Source organism: Dipodomys ordii, unplaced genomic scaffold (genome assembly GCF_000151885.1).
Source record: "Dipodomys ordii isolate 6190 unplaced genomic scaffold, Dord_2.0 Scaffold132, whole genome shotgun sequence".
Taxonomy (NCBI): Eukaryota; Metazoa; Chordata; class Mammalia; order Rodentia; family Heteromyidae; genus Dipodomys; species Dipodomys ordii.
This window is the reverse complement of record NW_012267348.1, coordinates 4,885,100-4,911,572: the sequence shown is the minus strand read 5'-3', so window position 1 is coordinate 4,911,572 and position 26,473 is coordinate 4,885,100. Positions and strand designations below refer to the sequence as shown.

Sequence of the window (26,473 nt, the reverse complement as noted above, 5' to 3'; positions counted from 1 at the left end):
TGTGTGTGTGTGTGTGTGTGTGTGTGTGTGTGTGTGTGTGTGTGTGTGCTTGTCTTCATGCGTACACCTGCATACACATGCTTACTATGCTGAGGATAGAATCCAGGGTGTATGCGTGTTGTGCTAGGGATCATACCAAGGATTTATGCATGCTAAGCAAGCTCTCTACTACTAAGCTACACCTATAATACTGGTCCTTCTCTTAAATCTCATTCTCCTTTGAATGTAGCATCCTAAGTAAGGAAAGAGGACAACATCCTGAGAAAACAGCTCAGTGCTGCTTGAAGCTCAATTTTAGGGATGCCCTAGAGCTTTTAGGGCCAATGAGGAAAAAGAATGGTTGTTGCTTCTCATTTCCATTCCATAGAAAGATGTGTTTCTTGGGTCACTGAGAATTGTCTGGGATCCCATTTGCAGATCTGCTTTGTGTGCAAGAAAAAAGGAGCTGCTATCAGTTGCCAGAAGAACCATTGCGTCAGAAACTTCCATCTGCCTTGTGGCCAAGAAAGGGGTTGCCTTTCACAATTTTTTGGAGAGTACAAGTAAGTGAAGGAGTAAAGTTAGTTAAGCTGCCCCTTTGCAACTTGCTGTTTAGCCACGTAATGAAATCAGAACTGAGTTTTCACAGGCCTGTTTCGATTCACCAACAAATCTGTCCCTCCACTCAATAATGGGAAACAGTGTCTTGACTTGGATATTTCACAGGGGTTTCTTCTTGCTTCCTGTCCCCTCCTTAAATTGCAAACAGCTGGGGTTCACAGACAGCTGCTCAGAACTAAGTGGGGTTTTTAAGAATGAGAGGTTGGGGAGACAGCCGTGGGAGCTTTGCTTGGGGGAAGAGTAGCCGTGAGAAAACATGGGGCTGTTCTTCACCCTGCTTATACTCCTCCCCAAATGTGGAGGTTCACTGAGCACTGGCCTGGATGACTGATTTCTTAACCGTCCTAGGCCAGGCAGCTGGGAGTCTGCATCAGTGACAATTCTGTTTACCCTGTCATAGATCATTTTGTGGAAAACATCGCCCAACACAGAACATCCATCAGGGGAAATTGAGGGAGGAAAACTGCGTCTTATGTTGTGAAGACTTATCTCAAGCGAGTGTTGAGAACATCCAGAGCCCATGTTGTAGTCAAACTATCTACCACCGCAAGTGCATCCAGGTAGGGCTTTCTCTACCCTGGAGGTGGAGTGGCCTTCCACGGTTACCCTAGTTCCCTGCATGAAACACTCAGGCAAGCTTTAATTCAGCACTCCAGGCTACAGGCCTATATATAAGACTGCTTCTGATCAGTGAAAGTAGCCTAGACTCTGGCCATCCTTGGACCTTAGCATCTCATTCATGATAAGACAGGCTGAGCAAAATCCTCTGGATAGGTGCTGATGACTTACATCTGTAATCCTAGCTTCTCAGGAATCCGAGATCTATGGATTGCAGTTCGAAGGCAGCCTGGGTAGGAAAATCTGTGAGACCTTTATCTCCAATTAGCCACCAGAAAACCAGAAGTCTCAAACTGGCAGAGTGCTACCCTTTAGCAAAAAAAGCTCAAGGATAGCACCCAGGCCCTGAGTTCAAGCCCCATGATCAACAACAAAAATTCCTCTGGATTGCTAGAGCAAGTAGACTCATCCCAGAATTAATCAAGTAGCTTCAAAATCAGCTTCATTACTGGGATGAAAGAAAAAATGTATTCAGGCACATGACCCCTACTTAGCACCATTAAGACCTGTGGCCAGAAATGATAATTAAGGCACTCTGGGAACTATTTTGAAAGCATTTTGGTTCCAGACTTGACAAGTGATTTTGCAACTTTCACCCTAGTCTACCCAAACTGCTTTTCCTGAACACCACCCCCTATAGGGTAAGTGTGGGAATGGGAAGAAGGTAGTCAGTGTTTGACAAACACAAAGCTCTTCCATGTTTCTTTTTGCAGAAATATGCCCACACATCAGCAAAGCATTTCTTCAAATGTCCCCAGTGCAACAACAGAGAAGAGTTTCCTCAAGAAATGTTAAGAATGGGAATTCATATTCCAGACAGGTATTATTCCACAAGAATTATTCCAGGGAGTGAGTTGCCTAGATTTTTAGAGAGGAGATAAGTCTGAGAATAATTTGGACAATGAGCACGGTGAAGGAAGGTATGGATAGATGGTAAGGAGAGTGCTTTGTAGTTACCAAAATAAAAGGAAGGAGCAAGGTGCTGGTTTCTCACACCTGTAATCCTAGCTACTCAGGAGACTGAGAGCTGAGGATCATAGTTTGATCTAGCCCAAGCAGGAAAGTCTGTGAGATTCCTATCTTCACTTAACACCAGAAAGCTGGAAATGCAGCTATGGCTCAAGTGGTAGAGTGCTATTCTTGAGGGAAAAAACCCTCAGGGACAGTGCCCAGGCCCTGAGTTCAAGCCCCAGGATTGGTGAGAGAAAGGAAGGGGAAGAAGGAGAAGAAGGGGAGAAAGGAAGGAAAGAAGAAGAGGAAGTAGGGAGAGGAGGAAGAGGGAAGGGAGGGAGGGAGGGAGGGAGGAAGGGAAATGAGCTGAAGGCATGTTTCTGAAATGGGTACTTTGGGGATCAGAATTCCCTGGGGGATTGGGTTCTTGAACTCTAGGGTGAAACTGAAGAACCCCTGTGTAACATTCCCACATCCCTCTCCCACAGCCCCCCAGCCTTGGTGAACTTGTGCTGTACTTAGCTGTGCTTAGCTTGGGTCATTAGTTCCTTCCTGGTGGACAAGGAAGATTGTATGTTTTTTACTGTGTTTCTTCTCCCACTGCAGAGATGCTGCCTGGGAACTTGAACCAGGGGCTTTCTCAGAGTTATACCAGCGCTATCAGCATTGTGATGCTCCAACCTGTCTGTATGAACACGGCAGAGACAGCTTTGAGGATGAAGGGTAGGGAGAAGCTCCTGGCTAGAAAGCTCTTATGAGTGTCATCTTGGAGTTAGATTTTGGCACAATTATTAGGAGAAACAAATTCCTCCTGCCTTCAAACCTTTGGATGCTTAATTGTTAAGTCCCATTTTTTAAACTTTAATTTTTTGTTATTATAAAGGTGATATACAGAGCTAAGTCCCATTCTTGACCAGCCCCCAACTTACTATATACAGACAGGTCTCCTTTGCAAGGTCTACTTCTGATGCTAGTAAAGAAACATGCATGACTAATTCCTTTCCAAATCCATCTTGTAAAGGGCTATGCCTACTTGCAGGCTCCTGGAATTACCATATTCAGGCTCTCTAAACCTCAAACCCGTGATGGTTGAAATGTATAGTTAAAAAAAAAGCCTAAGGCGAGGCACTGGAGGTTCACACCTACAATCCTAACTAGCCAGAAGGCTGAGATCTGAGGATCACAGTTCAGAACCAGCCCAGACGGAAAAGTACATGGGACTCTTCTCCAGTTAACTAGCAAAAATCTAGAAGTGGGGGTGTGGCTCAACACACACACAAACATATATATGTACACACATACACATACACACAGAGCCCAGGAAGCATTTCACATTGCTGAGGTTGGCCAGCAGCAAACATCTCTCTTTGGCTCTTCCTATAGGAAGTGGTGCCTTATTCTGTGTGCTACGTGTGGATCCCATGGAACCCATAGAGACTGCTCCTTTCTTAGATCCAACGGCAAGAAATGGGAATGTGAGGAGTGTTCACCTTCTGCTTCAATCACAGGTGGAGCTGGAAGGATGGTTTGGTCTATAAACTGAGATAGGGCTGGGGACTTGTGGTGCTTGGGAATGGAGGAAGCATTCCCAAGAGAGGGGCTTTTAGTGGGGTCTTTAGCTTTGGAAGGAAAATGATTTGGGCAGGGCCTAAGGACCTGCACCTGGGAGAAACAAAGTGCTTAGTTTTCTTTTCCCCCCTTTCTTTCACCAGACTATGTACCTGAAAACTCAGATGACATCCCCTGCTGCAGCAGCACCTTCCACCCCCAGGAGCCACTCTGCAGAGATTCCAGTCTGGGAGAGAATCCAGGCCCTTCTTGGAATGATTGGCCAGGAACTTCCTCGGTAGAAAATCCAGAGTCCTCTGATGGCAGGAGGAGCCATTCCTGGCAATCCAAGGGAATCAAAATCCCTAAGAGCTGCAAAAAATCCCAGTAACAGCTTCTGAGTAGTTGCTGCCAAACACAATTAGGTATGAAGTAGCACTCCACCATTGGGCTTGGGGGAGGAGGGAGCATTTGGGGACTGTGAGACAGGGAAAGAGGGCCAGCAGTAAGACTATGAGCCAAGCAAAGAAACCCCAGGAGAGTGTGAGGGAAGAGCAGAGTCAAGATGCCAACAGCCAGATGTATTTGTGGCTCTGAGAGTGCCTTTGCTCTTTCCTCCCAGTTCTCTTTCTTCCACCTTAATCTGGTTCTCATATGCCTCTTCTTACTTCACTCATGCTTGTTATTTTGCAAATAAAAGTTTTCTCTCCATTGATGTCTCCTTATAAATTCACTCTGGAACTTGTTTAAAATGCCAAAGAGCCTGGACACTAGTGACTCATGCCTGTAATCCTAGCTGCTCAGGAGGCTGAGATATGAGGATCACAGTTTGAAGCCAACCCCGGGCAGAAAATCCATAAGACTAATCTCCAATAAACTACTTAGAAAAATCCAGAAATGGTGCTGTGGCTCAAGTGGTAGAGTGCTAGCCTTGAACACAAAGAGACTCAGGGACAGTGTGCAGGCCCCAAGTTCAAGCCCCAGGACTGACCAAAACACAAACATTAAAGAGTCTGGATAAAGTAACAGAAATTGAAAACTTACCCTTTTAATAGCATAAGGAAAGCTATTGGACAGTAATGAGGATAGGAGGAGCCAGGAAAGAGCAATAGGTAAGGTTTATCTGACTAAATTATGTGCATATATGAATTACCATGGTAAACCTTCACATAATTAATATATGCTGGTACAGAAATGAATCACAGGAAAAGTAAACTATGCTATGTTGGGGGAGCAAGTATCATTGAAAAGAAGAAGGACCAATAGAAGGTGACTGGCAAAGTAGTTTATATGCATGTGTGAAAACAGCAATGAAACTTGGTGGAACTGATTTAAGAAGGGGAGAGGGTGGATAGAGGGAGAGAGATGCAAGTGGTAAATTTGATTGGGGTACATTGTACATATGAAAATTACACAAATCCCCTTGTATCACTAATATATGCTAATAAAAATCTTTTTTAAGAAATTCACCCTTCTAATACATAAAGTTTAGTATTTAATATAAGACTTTCAAGATAGAACATAGATGTGTTTCTTTTTCCTTTTTCTTTTTCTCTTTTTTTGTTGGTTGTGGGGCTTGAACTCTGGACCTGGGCACTGTCCCTGAGTTCTTCAGCTCAAGGTGAGCACTTGAGCCACAGCGCCACTTCCGATTTTCTAGTGGTTTATTGGAGATAGGAATCTCAAAGACTTTTCCTGCCTCAGCTGGCTTTTAACCAGGATCCTCAGATCTCAGCCTCCTGAGTAGCTAGGATTACAGGCGTGAGCCTCTGGTGCATGGCATAGATGTATTTCTTTGGGAGGTAGTTATTCTGTAGGGAAATATTCTAGGGACAGAAATTCTTATCCTTGTACAAGTAAGTACAAGGTAAGCCAGAGCTGAGCACTGGTGGTTCATGCTTGTAATATTAACTACTCAAGAAGCTGAGACTTGGAGGATTGTGTTTTGAAGCCAGCCTAAGCAGAAAAGTCAGACTCCATCTCCAATTAACCAGCAAAACTTGGGCAGGGGGCATGGAACAAGTGGCAAGAAAGCTGAGCAAATGCTTGAGGCTGATTTCAGGTCTGAGTACCAGGAGGGAAAAAAGGAAAAGAAAGGGAAGGGGAAAAAAAGGGGAGAGGAAGAAAGGGGAAAGGAGGAGAGGAGAGAGGAGGGAAAGGAAAAGGAAAAAGGAAAAGCCAGCCACTGATGGCTCATGCCTGTAATCTTAGCTACTCAGAAAGCTGAGATCTGGGGATGGTGATTTGAAGCCAGCCTGGGCAAGAAAGTCTATGAGACTCATCTCCATGAAACTACAAAAAAAAAAAAGAAAGCCAGAAGTGGAGTTGTGGCTCAAGTGATAGAGCACTAGCCTTGAGTAAAAGTTGCTCAGGAACAGCACCCAGGCCATGAGTTCAAGCCCCATGACTGGCACCAAAAGAGGGGGGGGGCGAAAGAGAGAGGGGAAGAAGAAAGAAAAAATGAAAGAAAAACCAACATAGTAATCCACATAAGTGAGAACAGGTCCTTGTTGCTAGGCTTGGGGCCCTCAACTCAAACGTGTTGAAATGCATGTAGGATAGTCATAGCACACTCCACAGCTGGGGTAAGCCACTCAAACCTCTCAGTCCTGGTAGCTTGAGCATTTCTGTCTATAATGTATGGATTTTCATGCCAGGACATTCATATTAGGCAAGGCATCTAGGATGAGGATGTGACAAAAAGCCTAGGGAGAAATTTGATAGAGCCTATCTAACATTTGTATGTTTTCAATGATTTCATGGGATCTGGATAAGTGAGGGAAATTCAGAAACCTTGCCAGATACTGAATTCTCAGGGTTGCACTGAGTCATTGTCACTTAATAGTAGAGGACAGTGTTCTCATTCCAAATATTGCTGAGTCCTGCAGACTTAACATCCAAGATGTATACAGTGATTGCCTTCAAATCTGACCAGATTCCCTTAGACTCAAACGAAGAGTGTCAGTGTTTTGTTACTTTCAAAGTATTTAGGCAACTTAACATATACTTTTAAAAGTTTAATATAGCTAGTTGTGAGGCTTACTGGTAGAACATGTGCTTACCATGTGTGCAAGGCTTGGGCTCAACCCCCAGCACACAAAGTCTAATGGTACGAAAAGGATTATAATGAAAAATGGTCTCAATTTACCCTTCTCTAGTTCCAGCTCTACTCCCTAGAGACAACTACTTGCCATTTTTTTTGCAGTTCCTTAATTGGTTAAGCTTAGACATTATTGACTTCTATTGTGTTGTATAAAGACTTAGAAAGCTTTAAAAGCTTCCCACTTTATGTAAACTTGTTCAACCACTCTAGAAGCAGTATGGAGAGTCCTCAGAAACCTAAACACAGAACTACTGTGATCCAAAAGACTACAAACTAGGATACAGTAAAGACACTTGCACAACTATGTTTTTGCAGCACTATTCACTATAGCCAAAGTATGGAATCAGCTCAAATGCTCCACAATGAATAAATGGATCAAGAAAATGTGGTATGTATTATGTATGTATGTATGTATGTATGTTTGTATGTATATATAATGGAATTGTACTCATCCATTAGATTTGTATCATTTCCATCATTTGCAAAGAAACAGAAGGAATTGGGGAAAAAATCATGTTATGTGAAGTAAAGCACAGAGAGACAAAGGATGTTTTTCTCATAAGTGGAATCTAGAATTAATTTATAAATATATAAGCAAACAAACACTTTGGGGAGGTATTCAACAGTATATAAATATATTAACCAGCGCTGGAAGGTGGCTCAGTGGTAGAGTGCTTGCCTTGCATGCATGAGGCCCTGGTTCGATTCCTCAGCATCACATAAGCAGAAGAAAAAAAAAGCCGGAAGTGGCGCTGTGGCTCAAGTGGTAGAGCGCTAGCCTTGAGCTGAAGGGCTGAGGGACAGCGCCCAGGCCCAGAGTTCAGGCCCCACGACCGGACCAAAAAAAAAAAAATATATATATATATATATACACATATATATATATATATAAACCAAAATATGGTAGATTCAGGGAGGAACTCAAACAGTGTAATTCCTTAGAAAGACTAACTCATAGTCCAACAAAACAAACACTAGAAAAATGGATATGAAAAAGTGGGGGATGAGATCAAGGGTAAACAAATGAAGAGAAGATGAGAGAGAATGTAGTCATAAAATATTCAATGTATATTCTATGAAAGTAAGAAAATTGAGGGAAGGAATGAGTGGGGTTGAGAAGGACAGGAAAGAATGTTCAAAGGGGTGACACTGATCAAGACGCACTGTATTCATAAACTGTTTTGTTGCATGGTAACTCCTTCATACAACTACTTAAAGATAATAAAAATGAATTTATCAACCAGTAAAAAATAAAAGCTTCCTCCTTTTACACTCCTTATCTTAAATAGTTGTATTACAATTCTTTATTAGCTATTAGTTACATTATTATGATTATGTAAGTGCTGCTTATTTTGGTGGTTAATTGGAGATAAGAATATCATAAACTTTCCTTCTCAAGCTGGCTTTGAACTTTGATTCTCAGATCTCAGCCTCCTGAGTAGCTAAGATTACAGGTATGAGCCACCAGCACCCAGCTAATTCCATTCTTGTAGACTTGAAAATTCCTTAAACTTTTTGGGGCTGTTTGTTTCATATTGTCTGCTGATACTAGGACCTAAACTCAGGGGTTTGAACTTGCTAGGCTTCTTTGCTCAGCTTGCTTGCTCAGTTGGTGTTCTACCATTTGGCCATGTCCCTTCTCACTTTCGGTGTCCTCTGCTTGTATAGCCCCTGTCATTCTTCAGTCCTACAATTGTGGGTGTATCTCTCCTGCTAGATTGGTAGCCCAGGAAGGAACTGTTCTTCTTCCTCTCATGGTACCTAGTCTAGAATTCTCACCTTCAGTGGTAATTTAACATCTACCAATCCCGTGTGTGTGTGTGTGTGTGGTGTGTGTGTGTGTGTGTGTGTGTGTGTGTGTGTGTGTGTGTGTGTGTGTCCATCCCTCTATTCAGAAGTCTGTTGTTCTGCTACCAAACACCAGAGGACGCTGTTAGCACGTTGACAATTATAAACCTTGGACCTGAAAGGTGAGAATGGTCAATACAAAGCAAACTCCTATTTTAGTATTGCATAACATTTATTGCTCCTCACGTACTCTAAACATTTGAGTTTATTGATGTGGTATGTTTGTGTTAGGTTTAGAGATGAGTATAAAAGGTACTTATGACATTTCTACCACATGTCAAATCTTCAAACAAGACTGCCCTTACAGTCAACTGCTCCAGGCACAAAGTGACCCGACTAACCCAGCCACCTTTCTCCCATCCATCAAAAATTGTGAATTTCAGTCTCAAAAAGAATATGTGATATAGTTCTGTTCCTTTTCTGCACTGCCTTCCTATCATATACACCCATACATGCACACATACAGATACACACAGAGAGATGCACACTCACTTTCATCAGGGTCTTTGATACAAAGATTCTAGCCTCTGCAGACAGAACAGGAAACTGATATGGAAAAAAAACCAAACAGTACATCTACTGTTTCTGATCCCAGAGCCAGAGTTTCCAGGAGTGCCAGCTCCTTGTGTGCTCCCAGACTGGCTAGAGGTTAGTCAAGCGCTCCCAGGTGTGAGAAGGTGCCCTGGTTCCAAAAGATCTATTTTCAAGTCAGTGCCAGTGGCTCAGGCTTGTAATCCTTGCTACTCAGGGGTTTGAGATCTTAGGTTCGACGTTCAAAGCCAGCCTGGGCAAACAAATCTGAGGTTCTCATATCCAATTATCCAGACTTTTATATCCAATATAGCTTTAAGTGGCTTTCACTGGCCTTAAGTGAAAAAGATAATTGAGAGCATGAGCCCTTGAGTTCAAGGCCCTGAGTTCAAGCCCCAGTACCAGGGGAAAAAGATAAGCCTTAATTTTTTGTTTTTGTTTTTCCCAAAAATCAAAGTGGCAAGTGTAAGCCATAAACTGAAGAGTTCCTCTCTCTCTCTCTCTCTCTCCCTCTTTCCTTCCCTCTCTCTGTCTCCCTCCCTCTCTCTCTCTCTTACCCTCTCTCACTCTCTTTTCTCTCTGTCCACACACACACCTCACTCACATATACACACTTAAACACCCTTGCTCTTACTTCTCCCTTAGTATACTCCCTCTCTGAGAATTCAGCTAGCACAAGGACCGGATAGAAGGGATGAGGCCCAGGAGCCCCTTCCCCTTGTCTTCCTTGATCCTGCCTCTTCATGCACCCTGGATAAACAGGAAGGGATCCACGCCATCAGTGTTCATCCCTCTCAGAATATCTGAGACTTGTCTGAACCATCAAAGCCATCTCCATTCTACAGGAGCATACTGGAAGGGGGCACCAGCATTGCTGAAACAATCCCCCATTGTCTTCTACTCCTTGGAAATTGTAGCTTTGTAAACAGGCACTTACATTTAGACAGATCCTGCCCTGGCTTTGTGCTGGGGTAGTTTTTTTTTTCTTCTCTGAACAATGTCCTTTCCAGTAGAGCCAGCCGTTCACACCATTGTCTGAGACCCTTGGACTACAGGAAACAGTGCCAGATTCTTATCAGCTGAGGCGGTGGAGGTAGTGTGGAGTGAGGAATGAGATCATGCCTACAAGGCAAGCTGTTTGTCACTCTTCTTTCTATACCTTTATCTCTGACAGCACAGCCCATCTTGTCCTTCCAACAGGCTTCAAGAATCCCTGTTCCAGTCCCCAGCATTTGATATTAGACACTTGGACTCTTCCCAGGCCTCTCTTTGTAACCCTGTCAAATACAGCTGTCTGCAGCCCTGGCATCCCTCTACCCAGTGGGATATGCAAGAGATACCTGTGGATAGATTACGGTATGGGCTGAATGTCTTCCTCCATAGAAGAATAAGGTCAAGACTGGTCACTTGAGTCTCTGCATTGACAAGTCCTTGAATGCAAGCTGGTTGCTGGAAGCCTGGCAGGAGGAGAGCCTGGAAGGGTCTCCCTGGAGGCTTCACCATAGTTCCTGTCTCAGAGAATGATTTTTTTTAAGGCCACATTGAGGAACTAGACCTTTCCTTAATGAAACTCCAGCAGGGAAAGTGAAAAGGTTTCATTAGGATGAAGTCTCTAAGAGAGGCACCCAGCATAGGAAAGGTGGCTGGGGGTTGGGAAGTGGGCACAGGGCCATCACAGCCTTGCTTTACCTCCCCTACACCAAACGGGTGGGTGGGTCCGGAAGAGGAGGAGCAGGGTGGGGGCCCAGCAGCCCCAAGTTCTTTATCAGATACTGTGTCCAAATCTAGCCCTGCCCACTCCATTCTTGCCAAGTTTGTAGTCTTAGACAACCCTAGAGATTTATCCTTAGTGCGTGCTAAACTTTCTCCTTCTGGAATTCTCTGCAGACTTGAGTGGAGCTCAAGGGTGGGTCCTTAACTTAGATAGAAACTGGACTATTTTGAGCAACTCTCCAAATCCTAAAATGTGTCTGGCCAGAGAAGCCTGTTTTTGAGCTGGTCCTCCAGAGCCCACTGGCTGGAGTTGCAGCAAGGGTCCCAACCCTGCCTACAGAGAGGACTGCCTAAAGCAGACAAGCCAGTCTCCTGACGGCTGTGATGTGCCTACACCTCCTATCAAAGTCTAGGACATGACCCATGTTTAACATGAAATAGAAGCACAGAAGCCATTTGATATAGTTTTTTTAAAAAAAAGATTGTTCTCCTTTCTTATTCTACCCCATCCTTCCTGAACAATTACTCTGTTGGACTGTAGGACAACCACAGACTTGGGGTGAATCCTAGACCCCCCACCAAGAACTATGCCAGATACAGGAAGAGCCAGACAAAGGCTAAGAAGGCAGACTGAGTGTGGCTAGGATGGGAGCCAGAAGCAGGGTAGAGTCTTGGCCCAAGGGCTAGTAAACTAGTGGTTTGGCAGCCATGTCCCTGGGGTAGCAGGGCCTACTTTGAAGGCCATTGGAAAGCAAAATGTGACTGGCACCTAGGAGGTCAGGGCCTCTGGTAAACTTACAAGCTTGGGAGACAGAAATTAACAAATTAGTCTTGTGTATTTAGGAAAAGAATGAATCTATTAACAGCACTTTACCAATGGGTATTCTTCAGAATATTAGAAGCATGAGATGTTGGCTGCTCTGTGGAAAGTAAAAGATACAGGCCAGACATTTTAGAGAATTATAGAGCACATAGGAGAAAGGTAGATTAGTGAGAGACAGACCACCACCCACAAGACTTCTCAGGCTTTTCATGGGGCAGGGAAGCAGGCAGAAGTGAAAGGCAAGGTCACAGAAATTCTGGAATCTAACCATAGAGACCATAAGATCATGGAAGAGCTCCTAGGATTACCATTTCAAAGGACAGCATTTTGGAAATACTTGACTCCTTTCTTTGTCTAAGCCCCTTTCTAGCTCTAAACCTATTTGGCAAATCATAAACAGAGGTCCAGAGAACAGAGGAAGTAGGAGATTTAGAGAAAAAAATGCTGCAAGAGGAAGACAGAGAGAGGGAGACACTATGGAAGGAAGGAAATAAGGCTCAAGAGGTGAGGAGGAGGGCAACATGGCCAAGGAGGTCTCGGGAGCATTGCAGCAATGACAGTGGTGAGCTGGGACATTAGGCTGCCACAGGCGAATGATGTTTGAGCAGAGAAGGGAGCGTTGGGGACCACATTAATATAGCCTGTCAAACTACGGAAAGTGGGTAAAATGATGGCTCTCCATGGGTGGTGATGATTAGAGATTAGGGATTTTGACTCTGTCAGGCCTGGCTATTTGTGGTCAGGGAAAGGGATAAAAGGATAGCTGTGGCTTCTGGGCCTGAATAATAGCTTGACCTGTTCAGTTAAGACTTCTAGACTACAGCTAGATGGAGGTGTCCATCCAAGCAGGAGGTCCAGGGCTGCCTTCTTAGAGAAATGGGCTGATGTCTCTCTCTCCTGTGGTTTGTTTTCCATCTTCTTCCAGCACCAGTGGAGTCTGCTCTTTTGGCTTCTTTGGCTGAAGCTCTGCCACTTTGAGCTACACCTCCAGCCTGGCATCTGCTCTTTGGCCGGTGGGCATGATGCCACTGGAGGAGAGGGTGCCATGGTCAGAGGGCCTTCTGTGCATGCTGCCCAGTAGCTCAGATTCTTATCCTCCCCAAAAGTTCCAGCCCCCATAGCCTAGCCCTGGCATGAGCTGGGTGTCCTTAATATACATTGGTATGTGGGTTGGGGTGAAGGAGGCACCAGGCTAAGTGTTGCTGTTGACAAATGTTAAGTGTTGTGAAAAAGGAACAGAGCTGCCTACGTGCCTGGGTGCCCTTGGCCAGCTTTTTTTTTTTCCTGGCTCAAGATCCTCCTGAAGATCTAAGGTCAGTTTTATCAGCCCTCAAGGAAGGATTTTCCTAATTTAATGAGCAATCTCAGCTCTAAAGACAAAGCCCTTGACTCCTTCCTTCCCCTGTTACCCATCTCCCTCCCCTGTTAGAAAATACCTCCCATAGTGACCTTCTGACCTTCTCTCTCAGAACAGATGGGGAAAGCTCTACTTTTCCAGACACAGCATCAGTCAATTTAATACAAAAACACACAGATACAACAATCATATAACTGTGATATAAATATTAATTTCATCCCTTTGTAGTCTCTACTTTCTTCATGAGCTCAGGGGCAGTCCTGACAATTAAAATGTCAATAGCAATTTCAAGAAGTATGTTCTAAAGACAGAGAAACCACAGGACCCATCTCAAAATACAAACACAAAATGGAATTCACACACAGAGAGCATTTCCAGGAATTGAAGTCAAAAACACATAGTACCATAGAGTGGGTGGCAGTTGGTAGAAGCTGTCCGTGCTTTTCCAGGAGTAGGTGTGAATTCAGGACCATATGTTCCTTCTCTCTCCATTTTTCAGGACCACTTCCCCAGATGATTCTTGGGGCTTACCAAGCCTCTGCTCCATCCACACCCACTGAGGGATGAATTGCCTTTTTCTGGCTTTCCAGGGAGAACTTAGCTACAGCTCTGTTATACTTTCCTGAAGGCTGGCTTCCCTGTCTTCTGGGCCTTCCTTTCCTTTCTTCCTTCCAGCTCCCACATTTCTTCCTCTTCTCTACTTTTACCTGCTAGTATTCCAGCAGACCCTACCCTAGGCAGGAAAGTTTCCCAGGATGTTGTTAGGTTGACCTCAGACCTTCAGTTGCCATAAAATCAAGAGAGTGAGGAGAGTATGCCTTCAGATTCAGGTTCTCAAATGGTTAGGGTTGAGGAGATAAAACCCAAAGCCTTAAATGGTGGTAGCTCAAGTCTGTCATCCTAGCTACTTAGGAGGCTGAGATCTGAGGATTGAGGTTCAAAGCCAGCCCGGGCAGAAAAGTCCATGAGACTTTTATTCCCAATTAATCACCAGAAAACTGGAAGTAGAGCTGTTGCTCCAAGTGGTAGAACACAAGCCTTGAGCACAAAAGCTCAGGGTCAGTGTCCAGGTCTTGAGTTCAAGCCCCATGTCCGACAAAAAAAATTTTTTTAAACAACAAAGCCTCTAGGCTTAGGTTTCAAGTAAGACAAGAGACCATGACTTGCTACTTCTTTTATTTTCTCTCTTTCTTCCTCTTGGATTTTTGTTTGTTTTTAGAGGCTAGAATTTCAAACTTGTTTTTGTCTCCCTCTTGTCAGTTCTGTGCGTCACTAACTTGTTCAAGTACAGGCTAGGAACAACTTTTCATTTAGTTGTCATCCTCCCCCTCTTTGCTACCTGCTCAGAAAACTAACACCTCCCCTATAGCCCAGGCAAAATATGTCACCCAGCCTCACCCCAAGAATCATCAGGCTTTATGGTTTGTAATAGTTTTTTTTTACTCTACATTTTTCCTATAAAAGAAAAGAAGAAAAGGAAGGAGGACGAGAAGGAAGAAGAGGAGACAGAAGAGGAAGAGGAGAGGAGGAAGGGGAAGAAGTTGGGGTATGTAGCTCAGTGATAGAGCACTTGCTTAGCATGCATGAGAGACCCTGAGTTCATCCCCAGGAAAAAGAGAGGTGGGGGGAGGGAGAAAGGAAGAGGAGGAAGTGGAGAGGGAGAAACATACGCCTTATTATAAAGGAACCATTCTTGTCTAACTCTATTCATCAGAAAATGTAGATTCCAGTTTGAAAACATCTGACCTTCCAGAGGCTCCTGAACCAATTGATTTCATCCTAAGCTCTTGAGGACACCTGCTCCTGGGTCTATAGATCCTCCTGTTTCCACCTAAATAGGCTTTCAATTTTTTGCAGCCCTGGGAAAAATCCTTGGCTGTAGCCTTCAGAGCTTCCACATTCCTACCCTCCTAGGGTCAGATGTGCCTGCATTGCTCTGGGAAAGGCAGCTAGTTCCTTCCATGTCTCTGGCTTTAATCTCCCCATCTCTAGTTTATAAAGATGAAGACTGACATTCCTCTAGATCCTACCTCTCTCCTTCTCAGCACAGATCTCTGGAGGTAGGCATCCCAGAAAGCCTGGCCAGACAGTTCAAGGCCTGAGGAAAGGCTAGCAGACTGTGAGATTAAGTGGGACCTGAGGCCCACACTACTGCCAGGTCCCAGAAATCCACAAGTCTGTAATTCTGAGATGCAGAAGAAGTAATGGGCCATGACAGGGAACCTACTAGATATCAGGATATGAAGAGGGGCTCTTCTTCACAGGTACAACTTAAGAGGCAACTTGCACCCTCCTCTGGCTGAGTGAGCACCCCCCCCTCCCTACTCAGATACCTCTGTTAGAGTCACCCACACACCCACTCTAAGGGTCACTCAGACTAGCCATTGTTCTGCAGCCTGGGAAAGAACCACCCAATCCTCTTGCCTCTGGGCACAACCGGAAATGTGCTCCGGAAGTCAGACCATCTCTGAAAAAAAAAATAGCAGGGCCTGTGGGGCTGCCAATGGCTGATGGATGCCAGCTCTGGGCTGGGACTGAGAAGATAGAGAGGGCAGGCAGAGGGTCGTGGCACAAGGCCCCTTCCCCAGTCTTGCCTGTGGGTGGCAGAAACTACTCTCAGAGGCAATCAAGCATCCTGATCCCCTCTGCTCTGAGTGGGTGGGAGATGCTGGGGGCTGCTGCTGAGCTCCCCCCACCCTCAGTCCAGGCTGACCACCCCCTTCACAGCCCTCCCTATGTGGCCTCCACCTCCCGAGGTGTCCGATTGCGCTCAGCCTGCACCCGGCTCTTCATCTTTTTACCCAGTTCCAGCCCTGCCCAGCTCTTGCCTTTGGCTTGCTTTCCCCGGACCCGGAAGGAGCCTGAGCGCTCCCCAATGCCCCTGCACCACACACGCTCACAGTACTCGTCCACGCGGGGCAGGTTGGCAAAGCCAATGATCTGTAGGATGTCCTTATACCAAGCCTTAGGTGGGGCAGAGACAAGGCCTCCCCAGGCGGAGGGCACCTCTGGCCTTGGCTCTTGAGGGAACAAGCTGTCCAGTTGTGTAGCCACAATCACCTCCAGAGCCAGACGAACCACAGTCTGAGAGAAGCCATGTTCTAGCGTCGTGCAGGTATAGGTACCTGCATCAAAGCGGCTGAGCCTACGGAACAGCAGTCCCTGCTCTGTTTGTAGGATCCGTTCATCTGTCTTCACCTGCCAAGTGGGTGGGAAGGTATAGGGGGCATAAGCAAGGCATAGAGCAGGACATCTGCCCTCAGCTTCTTGCTGCCCTCTCCCCTTGCTTTTCCAAGTTTGCCATCCTTGGGTATCATCCCCTTGCCCATTCTTGCTGTTCCAGGAGGGGCCCAGGGGCTTGGAATTGTGATGTAATCATAGACAGACCTCACCTTCTCACAGCATGCAAAAGAGGCTATATGTGTGTGTGCGTGCACATACACGTGCACACATGTGCGCACACACACATGCACGCACCAGTCCATTGGCTTTTTTTTTTTTTTTGCCAGTCCTGGGGCTTGAATGCAGGGCCTAGGCACTATCACTGTGCTCAAGGCTATCACTCTATCACTTGAGCCACAGTGTCACTTCTATCTTTTTCTGTTTATGTGGTACTAAGATATTGAACCCAGAGCTTCATACATGCTAGGCAAACAATCTACCACTAAGCCACATTCCCAGCCCTCCATTGGCTTTTTTACTCAAGACTAGTGCTCTACCACTTGGAGCCACAGCTCTTCTGGCTTTTTGGTAGTTAATTGAAGATGAGTCTCTTCCAGGTTTATCTATGTGGATTGAATTTGAATTTTGATCCTCAAATCTCAGCTTCCTGAGTAGCTGTGATTACAGGAATGAGCCACCAGCACCAGCAAAAGAGGCTTCTCAAATATTTGAATGGCTGATTTCTCCCCTGTTCAGAGCCCTAGGATTCCAATCAGAGCAAAAGACCTGGGCTGAAGAAAAATATCCTCCTTTACTGATACACACACACACACACACACACACACACACACGTGTGTACACGCATCAGCACACTGTGTCTCAATGTGCTGTGTTTACTCCCCCCAATAGTGTATGAGGAGAGGCCAATAACTCCAGCCTAAGATGGGCAAAGTATAGGAGGCAAGAGGGAAGCTCTAATCCCTACCAGTCTCCCTGAGCCCTGACTGGGCTTTAGTATGTGTATTTAGTCTGTACTGCGGATGAACTGCTTGGGTGGTTGGTGTTGTGTAACTTCATCTTGTTACTCCCCTACCCAGGGGGCCTCCTCAGTGCCCAGCCCAACAGCTGGCTCAAGGCTGGCCTCCACTAGTTCCCAGGCTAGAGGGAGAGCCCCTCCTGTCAGCAATCCCCGCCTTCCTCTCCCTGGTAGAAGAATAGTTTTTCACCCTGCCTAGCCCACGCCCTGCCTTAGGCCCCACACTGAAGCCATCTTGAGGATCAACAGAGCTTTATGAGTGGGGGAGGAGAGAGCCTGGGCAAATAACTGGTCTCCAAGGAAGACGTGTGAGATCAGAAATTAGGGGTAGAAGGAGTCTAGTGGTGAGTGGTCAGAGACCCAGGTCAGTAGTCAGAGGCCCAGGCGTAGGGCAGAGGAGGACCAAGGAACCCTGAGAAAGAACACCCCCTCCAAGCTGACCCACACGTGTAAGCATGGGAAACTGGATGGCTATCCCAGACTCCACTCATTCCTTCTCTTCTGTCTCTGCTACTCGCATCACAGACTAGGGGAGCTCCAGGCACATCTGGGCTTGGTGTTTCCAGAGACAGAAATGAGGCAGCTATTCCTAGGCAGTGTTAAGGCCTAATATACACTTTCCTCAGATTGATCTCAGCTGGCCCCTTCCAGTGCCCAGAGCTTGGGGTTTAGGGAAGGTGATGGGCCCACAAGCAGGGTCTTCGCAGGGACTTTACTCACTTGGTCAGGGCTCTCATCCTCTGGCCGCTGCAAGAACCAGCGCACAGAAGCCTGGGGAGACTTGGGCAGGCACTCCAGGAAGGTGCTATTGTGCTCTGTGCCATAGATCCTGGTGGTCACTAGTCCTGAGGTCTCTGCAGAAAAGATCAGATTATCTCAGGATGGGAACTATGTGGCCCAGGAAGCTCAGGGGTCACCAACTAATTCCCACAGACCACCAGTGTAACAAGGACCTGAGTATCTCTATGCCCACAGACTCTACTCCCCACCACTGGCTACTGCTGCACAGACAGGGAAACTCAGGGCCAGGACTTTAGATTAGAAGCAGGACCAAACAGGCCATACTTGACAGGGATGGAGAGCATGCCACGAGGAAAGTAAGGGGACAGCCCCCAACACTCACCATCCTGGCTCTGACCGAGACACTGGAGGGCAGGGTTGCCATGCCGGATGTCCTGCCGGCGGAAGCGACGCTTGCCTAGACCAGGTCGGTAGCGGGTACAAGAGGCACCATCCCAAGCACAATATGGGTCCCGGGCCAGACAGCACTCAGCACAGGCACTGCCGTAAGTCTCACACTGGTGCAGTCGAAGGCGGGCCACACCCAGCCGAGAGCCCACATATAGCATTTGCTGGAGAGGGACACAGGTAGAGCCATGATAGGCCTGGGCTTCACCAAGGAGCAGCCAGGCTCTTAACCTCCTGGAGTTTCCTGACACTCCTGTTCTATAAAGTAAGTCTTCTAGGATCTCAGATTCATTCACAAAAACAAAAATATTGATTGCCTACCTGTTATGTACCAGATCCTGTGCTGGGATGTGGAGGGAATGCAATGGAGTCTTTTCCCTAAGGGCTTCCAGGACACCTCTACTAGCAGCCTCTCTCTCTCTCTCTCTCTCTCTCTCTCTCTCTCTCTCTCTCTCACTCAATTTCCCTTCTTATGCCTAAACCAGAGCTTGAACTCAGGGCCTCATGCTCACATAACTTGCTTTGTTCATGTCTGGTGCTCTACCACTTGAGCCATGCCTCCAGCCCTGCCCTTTATCTCAATGATCTTTGGCTGATTTAGAGATGATCCTTGACTTAGACATTCCCCATACAAAAGTCAGGATTTACTCAAACATAAATTGAGACAGTTAAAGTATTTGAAGTTGGCAAAAGAACACATAGGAGGCCTCTAGGAAGCAGCTCTCTTGTTCATTTAAAACCAGAACTCTGTTTCCAACCACATTTTTGTGTATGTGCTGGTCCTAGGATTTGAAGTTGGAGCCTCCTGCCCTCCCTTAGCATTTTCAAGGCTGGCAGTCTACTGCTTGAGCCACAGCTCCACTTCTGGCTTTTTGCTGGTTAATTGCAGACAAGAGTCTCTTGGACTTTTCTGCCAGACATAGCTTCAAATCATGATCCTAAAAAGTCAGCTTCCTGAGTAGTTAGGATTATGGGCATAAGCCACCAACACCGAAAGCTCCACATTTTTGCCTCTCAGGAAATGGACTTTGAGGATCAATCCTTGTCTGAACACAGCCTCAATTTCTTAATGCCTCCCTTCCATTACCTTCTGCTTTCACCCATGTGAAGCTCAGCTCCCATCTGGACTTGGCCTTGATTTCAGGACCCATTTGGCCTGCTCTCCAGGAAACTCAAGGAGGCTGCGAGGGGGGTGGAGAGGAGGTGGGTGCAAGGGAATAGGTAGTTGCTCTTACCCTTTTGACAGAGATCTCCATCTTGGTGATGGGTGTTGGCACCTGGAGAAGGAGTATGGTCTCAGCACTGGTGGGTGAAGCAAGAGCCTCCCCCATCACTATCCTCAGCCTCTTTCAAGCCCTGGGTGTGAGCCGCCTGTATCCCAAGCCCTGGTCTGTGCACCACCTGGTAACAAAGGCTCAACAGTCTTTCCCTGATGTCCTCTTCCCCAGACTAGCTTCCAAGGAGGAAGCTTGGCTAAATGCACAGACTTCCAATGTTCCCTCCCACAGCCAGTCCCCCAGCAATGAAGCAGTTGTCCTAATCACCCGCCCCCAGATCATGTCCAAGGGGTACAATAGTCTCCAAACACAGACAATCTTTGCCTGAATCCATACGGGGGCTCAAAGAACCCTCAGAAGCTTGGAATTCCAACCACCTCAGCACTGAGACTTGAGCCAGCAGGACCTGAGCAAGGCCACCCTGATGACCACTTCAGCTTCACCCTGGGGAGCCCTGAACACTTTGAGTCCACAGACTGCAGCTCCAAGTCACCTGCCGAGGGTAATAGTGCCTGCTGCAAGTCCACTGTGGTCGTGTGTGTCCTGCTCTGGGCTTGCTCTTGCTTCTGTCACCAGCCCCAATGTCAGAGATGGGGGTCCTCTGAAACCCTTGCTCACCTTGAAGACCTGGAGCTCTTCCAGGACCACCTCCTCGGGCTCAGCAGAGTCCCCTGCCTGGAGGGCCAGGACTTTGAGCACAGACCCTGAATCTGAAGCAATGGAGTAGGAGTGAGAAGAAGAGGAAGGGGCAACCTGGGTCCCTCCCCCCTCCACTTTCCCAGCCTGACATACTCCCCTGCTGCCCTCCTACCTGTCCCCAGGAAAATGACATCATAAGTCCCATCCTCAGCCTCCACACGGTCCACTACAATCTGACGCAGCTGCTGGGTCAAATGGGTCTTGACCAGGACAGGGCGGCCATGCCGAGGCCTCACAGGCTGGAACATGAGTGGGTGGGCTCGGGCAAACTGTAGCACCTCATCCGGATAGTCCTTGGTGCTGCCAGAGGGCCGTCCAGGCCGCGCAGTCATCTTGCTGGGGCACTGCAGGCAGCAGTAAAGGGGGCCCCTGAAATCTCAGGCCTGTTTCCAGCCCCACCAGGAGGCTGGGCCACATAGGAGAGCCTCTTGTCTCATCACAACCCACCCCGGCCCTCTGGGCTGCATTTCCCACATTGCTAAGGGCTGCATGTGCATCTTTCCAAGAAGTCTCTCCTGGTATCTGCTTGGCTCTCTTGCCTGGCTCCCCCAGACACTCACCACGCCAGGTCGGGGGAAAGGCACCTTGCCCCCGTACGCTCTCCACTGGTGCTGAGGACCATCTTGGTGAGCAAAGGGTCCATTGAAGACTTCCCAGATGTCTGCCAAATGGTACACACAGACAGCAAACCCCTGGAACACAGCACTGCAGAGGGTACAGGATAGTAGGATAGTCAGGCCAGGGTGCCCATCCTTAGGGAGGAAGGGAGAAGGCTGGCTTCACAGGGGTAAGGCAGAGGGTGACAGTGCCTGCCGCAAGAAGAGACTAGATAGCAAGGATACTGAGGCAAAGGTCAAGAGAGGAAGCCAGGCTCCAGTGGCTCATGCCTATAATCCCAGCTACTCAGGAAGCTGAGATCTGACAATCGCAGTTCAAAGCCAGCCTGGGCAGGAAGTCCATGAGACTCTTATCTCCAATTTACCACCAAAAAGGCTGGAAGTGGAGCTATGGCTCAAGTGGTAAGAGTGCTAGCCTGTTCAGGGACAGTGCCCAGACCCTGTGTTGAAGCCCCAGAACCCCCCCACACCCCTTCTCCCCACACACACAGCAAGACAGGGAGATGGCAAATACAGCCATCGAATCTGGAGAAAGACAGAGAACCAGAGTCTCCACAACGAGGCCAGGGATGCAGGAAGACTAGTGCACCTACCTTACAGTCCTGAACAGTGCATACACCTCGAGGTTCTTCCCTGCCTTGGGCCACAGCAGAAACACATCCTCTGGAACATAGGAAAGGGTATTGATATTATGACTACTCATTCACCAGCACTGAGTCCTCCCCACTCCCAGCACTCAGGCCTGCCAGGGCCATGCCCTTACCCAACTGGTCAAAGTGGGTCTCAGCACCACCAGGGCCGGGGACAGAGCAGACCAGCCTGGCCTTGAGGAAGGTGCTCCATTTATTCACCAGCACTCGCTGGCCACCAGCATCATTCTGGGGGTTGGGAACCACAGTCAGTCTAGGGCCTCGGGAAATGGGCTGTACCTCCTGTTCCTCTACCCTTGCCCTTGGGGGAAAGGTCTGGATATTAGCTCTGCATTCTCACCTCAGTTTTCCTACTGCCAGGAGGAGGTCTAGGGAAAGGATAGAGTGAAACACCATCACCATCACAGCATTCTGTGTGCACGCATGCATGCGTGCATGGCCGGGGCGGGGGCAGGTCCTGAACTCAAGGTTCAGCGTGCTATCCCTTAGTTTTCTTTGTTCAAGGCTAGAACTCTACCACTTGAGCCACAGCTCTACTTCTGGGTTTTGGGTGATTCACTGAAGATAAGGGTTTCACAGACTTTCCTATTTGAGTTGGCTTCTAAGGGTGATCCTCAAATATCAGCCTCTTGGGTAGCTAGGATTACGAGTGTATGCTACCAGCACTCAGCCTCTTCATAGCTCTTACCACACAGACTCGGCCCACACGGCTGACAGTGACGTGCCCTGGAGCACCATCAGGCGATGGGACAGTCTCGGAGAAAAAGAAGTATACTTTGTCATCATCTTGGTCAGAGTTGTCAGAGATCCTTGCTGCCATCACAAATCGGGGGTCTGGGAGAGTGACAGAATGATGCTGGGGTTCACAGGGAAGCCTAGTAAACTGATTCTAAAGAGAAGGGAAAGATATGGGGGGCGGGGAGGTACTCCAGCTGGAGACTGGAGTCCTGGGGAGTACAGCAGCCTCTTCTCCTGCTTCAGCATACCCTCTCCTGCCAGGTCAATGGCAGGTCCCAGCCAGTCTTTCCCCCCAAACCTACCCTCCGCCACAAACCTCACCATGCAGGAGGCTCTGGTCAGAGTTAGAGCGCAGGGCTGGCCGGGGGCCCCCACTTCGGAAGATCATGGCCTCGCGCCCCAGGAAGTCAGCAGAAAGGCCTGTGTACAGTTCTCCTCCTGGAGGGTCATGGGATTGAGGGGCAGTCAGGGGAGAAGGACCAGGTTAAGCAGCCCAGTCCCTCCTTTCTCAGTGCTATAAGCCAACTCCTGCCCTCCCTGTCCCCATCCTGGCCTGAGATCACCCACCTACAAAGGTGCTGGCAAAGGAACGGCTGGGCTCGTGTGGGCACCTCCCACGACCACTTTCCACACTGCGGGGCTCCAGGTGGAGCACATGCTACAAAAGGACACAGGGTGAAGACATCACCTAGGAAAGAGGCACTACCCCCACCCTGCTGGGCAGCAGTCCTGCCCTTGCGTGTGACTAGACAGTTGGAGGGGGGGACAGAAGGCGCCCTCATTCAGAGCCTCCCTACTGGGGTCAGCACCCTGGCACAAAGGCGCCTTTCAAACCCCTGCCCCCAATCTCTACCCAGGCTCAAAGGAAATGTTCAGCCAGCAGGAGTGAGGAAATGTCACCGCCTGACAATCTGTCCAGGGGCTGGCCCAGGCTCACCTCCCCACGATGCCCGACTGTGATGAGGGCACAGATTGGATGGAAGGCACCAGTGCCACACACCAGCAGGTGAGTTCGGTTGTAGGGCTGCAGCACCCGCACGAAGTTGGCACACTCGGTCTAGTGGGGAGAGGGAAGAAAGCTGAGGAGTGAGGGGGAAGCTTGCCATCTCTTTGAACCCCGCCTTGTCTGTCTGGTCAGCTCTGGGGAAATGAATGGGGTGACATTCTTCCAAGGCCTCCAAAATCCCAGGCTCTCTTGCAAATGCCTCCCCCTCCCTGTGCAGAGGTATCTGGGAGCATAATTTCAGGTTATCCCTGGGGGACCAGGGTCTTCTGGGGTCACTGACTTGCAGGAACAGTTCTTTTTAACAGCACCCACCAATAGGTCTCGTCCCTTTCGAACACATTCTTCTCTTTGTCCTGGCAGTGGTGGCCACAGGACCTGAAACACAGCCTGGTGAGCTCTTTGCCTCACAACCTCAATTTCCCCATATGACTTCCCATCTGAAGGTGCTCAGATTTCCCCCACCCGTCAAGCTCACCTCTCGGGGGTCTGGCCATGCCTGGTCCAGCCTAAGAGAATAGAGGGCATCTCGACCCCCCAGAAAAAGGCGGTCCCGGTACTCATCCAGGTACATGGTTTGAAGGTCCAGGGATCCCCGTGGACCCAGGAAGATGGCAGAGCGGTTGGCAGACAAGAGGTCTAGGAGGGAACAGAGAGATGGGTTAGGATCTGCTGCTCAGCTTACTTCCCCAGCCAAGGAGTAGAGTTGGTGGGTCCTAGCTGTGTGTTTACCTCTCTCCCCCACCACAACCATCTGGAAACATTTGCATTTACAGGACTGCTGGAAGGGTTTGGGGACACAGCTCCTGGGGACAAGTGGACTTGGAGGCTTTGAGCATCTGCTTGGCCCAGCTTACACTGGAGTCTGCTTTCAGTGCCTTTCTTTTTCCTCTTTCTTTCTTTTTCTTTCTCTCTTTCTTCTTTCCTTCCTTTCTTTCTTCTTTCCTTCCTTCCTTCCTATCTTCCTTCTTTCCTTCCTTCCTTTCTTCTTTCTTTCCTTTTCTTTCTTTTTCTCTCTTTCTTCTTTCCTTTCTTCCTTCCTTCTTTCTCTTTCCTTTCTTCCTTCCTTCCTTTCTTTCTCTTTCTTTCTTTTTCCTTCCTTCCTTTCTTTCTTTTTTTCTTTCTCTCTCTCTTTCTTTCTTTCTTTCTCTCTCTCTTTCTTTTTTTCTGAGGAGCAGATGTGCTAGAGCTCCAACCCAGAGCCTCCTGCATGCTTGACAACCAGTCTACTGCTGAACCATGTCCCTAGTCCCAACTCCTCCGTTCTTTAGCCCCTTGCTCTTTCTGCTGACATTCTCCAACTACCACATCTATACCCTGCCTTATTCCCAGGGAAGATGGTCCCACCGGCAGAAATTAGAGCAGCAAGCCTGACAAAGTGCTTGGAGACCTGGGGGTGGGGGGAGTCTGAGTATTGGAGAGGTGGACAGGCGGGGAGAGGATCTTCAGTGGAGGCAACATCTGGCAAGGGCCCAGGCACAGGCCAGGTCTGGTGTGGCCATGGGGAGCTCCGGCTCCAGCTGAGATTTGTAGCCAAAGAGGATTTTCTTCCCTGTCGACATTTCCTACCCAGGCACCAGAGATGGGTAGAGGGGCTCTCATGAGTCCTTGGTGCTTAACTGGGGAGCTGGAGGTGATTAGGCCCGCAAGGGACTGGCAGGAGGGTTTGGTGAGAAGGAGTGTGCACCATCCTGAGGAAGGCCCAAAGTACCCTATGCCATTCCCTACAGGAGCACTGCAGTCCAGCCCCAACTCTTCCTCAACAATCCCATTAACAGCCTCTTCTTGGAAGTCCTCCAGAGAACTTTCCTATAGGGGATTTTCTGACCTCCCCTCAAAACCACAGATCCCAGAATCCCTTTCCCTTAGACTCTCCAAATGAAGCAATGTCCCCCCCTTCATATTCTCCACAGTGGATCTGTGTCTCAGAGATTCCTCCTTCTTTCCCAGGGACCACGGAGGAGGCAAACACAGCTGGGTTAGGACAGAGAAACCCCCCACTCCCTTCATCAGGATGGTAGAAAGGAAACTGAAACCTCCTGGGGCTCCAGAATGGATAGGGAATCATAAAGTCAACTTGGGAAATGGGCTACAAGAGGTGAGAGGTCTTTCCCTCCCTCAACCTCCCACCCAGAGGATCAGGCTGTTGCCCTCTCCCCCAGACTTCACCAATACCCAGACCAGTTCTTTCTGTTCTTTCCCCATCTATGTGCCCCGTGATTAAGGTCTCTGTCTCTTCCTTTTCAACGGCCCCACCTCCCCACCTCAGGCTCACCCTGTGCATCCATCTCCTGCCTCCACCCTGGGCATAGCTCCAAGGACCAATCTCCCTTCCCAGTCCTCAGCCATCCTCAGCACCCATCCTGGACCTGGCCAGGAAGCCTTTCCCGAGGGTAGTGCAGAATCTGGCTCCACCCCCTCCTGCTGGCTGGACAGACTGCTCAGGACTAGCTAAGAGATATCCTAGAGCTAGGGTTCCCACAGACATGCACTGGCCAGTACCTCGGTAGGAGAGCCTTAAGCGGGGCACGCCAGGGCTGGTACTCCCTACACACAGCAGGAGGCCCCCCAGGAGGCAGCAGATGGCCCAAGCCGGCAGGGCCATGCTGGGAATCGGAGCTGCCCTCCTTCCTCTGGTCTGGCTGCTTGCTGTAGTTTGCTCTGTTGCCACCAGGCCAGCCACTTATAAAGCAGCAGCTCCACCCAGTCCTGGGCGGGAAGGCCGGGAGGAGGAGAGGAGGAGTCTAGTTGCCCCCACCATCTACCTGCAGTTTCTCCCACCACCTCAGCTGCCCCATCTTGTGACAGGCTGGCCAGTTCCCTACTGGGAAGATCTGCCACTTGAGGTGTGGACAGTTTGCATAGAGAGATGTTCACAAATGCAGCTCTAGGCTTCTGACAAATTGACAAGGATCAGAAGTCAGAAGTTAAAGTAGGGTGCGGCAGCTCTATGCCTATAATCCTAACTATTCAAGGCCAGCTCAGACAGACAAATCTGAGAGACTCTTATC

The 26,473-nt window shown here is 48.2% G+C and overlaps 2 protein-coding genes across 2 annotated transcripts in view; one reads left to right on the top strand and one right to left on the bottom strand.

Annotated features, from left to right (window-relative positions):
- Phf7 (PHD finger protein 7) overlaps positions 1-4,379 on the top strand; it is an 11,821-nt gene extending 7,442 nt beyond the window's left edge. The window contains exons 5-10 of the mRNA XM_013030730.1: positions 418-542; positions 1,001-1,160; positions 1,932-2,038; positions 2,776-2,892; positions 3,553-3,677; positions 3,882-4,379. Coding sequence (XP_012886184.1) covers positions 418-542; positions 1,001-1,160; positions 1,932-2,038; positions 2,776-2,892; positions 3,553-3,677; positions 3,882-4,108 — 861 coding nt within the window. The 3' untranslated portion in view covers positions 4,109-4,379. The remainder of the gene's footprint in view (positions 1-417; positions 543-1,000; positions 1,161-1,931; positions 2,039-2,775; positions 2,893-3,552; positions 3,678-3,881) is intronic.
- A 10,303-nt stretch (positions 4,380-14,682) lies between these two features.
- On the bottom strand, positions 14,683-26,099 carry Sema3g (sema domain, immunoglobulin domain (Ig), short basic domain, secreted, (semaphorin) 3G). Its single transcript, XM_013030741.1, has 16 exons — positions 25,965-26,099; positions 23,941-24,101; positions 23,778-23,840; positions 23,397-23,516; positions 23,027-23,117; positions 22,781-22,897; positions 22,410-22,555; positions 21,835-21,949; positions 21,665-21,734; positions 21,015-21,159; positions 20,567-20,798; positions 20,374-20,465; positions 19,714-19,755; positions 18,414-18,642; positions 18,011-18,144; positions 14,683-16,290 (listed from the first exon to the last, which is right to left on the bottom strand). Exons 1-16 carry the CDS (start codon positions 26,065-26,067, stop codon positions 15,826-15,828), a joined length of 2,325 nt encoding a protein of 774 aa, XP_012886195.1. The 5' UTR covers positions 26,068-26,099; the 3' UTR covers positions 14,683-15,825.
- Between the last annotated feature and the right edge of the window lie 374 nt (positions 26,100-26,473).

What these genes read in the sequence shown, in the direction of transcription:
- Sema3g (XM_013030741.1), bottom strand. Translation starts at nt 26,067, where the DNA reads ATGGCCCTGCCGGCTTGGGCCATCTGCTGCCTCCTGGGGGGCCTCCTG. An exon ending in CTTTCCCCCGACCTGGCGTG is followed by an intron (nt 20,799 to 21,014) that starts GTGAGTGTCTGG and finishes TGCTGCCTGCAG; the next exon opens with TGCCCCAGCAAGATGACTGC. An exon ending in AAGAGCTCCAGGTCTTCAAG is followed by an intron (nt 19,756 to 20,373) that starts GTGAGCAAGGGT and finishes CTCCTTCTCCAG; the next exon opens with GTGCCAACACCCATCACCAA.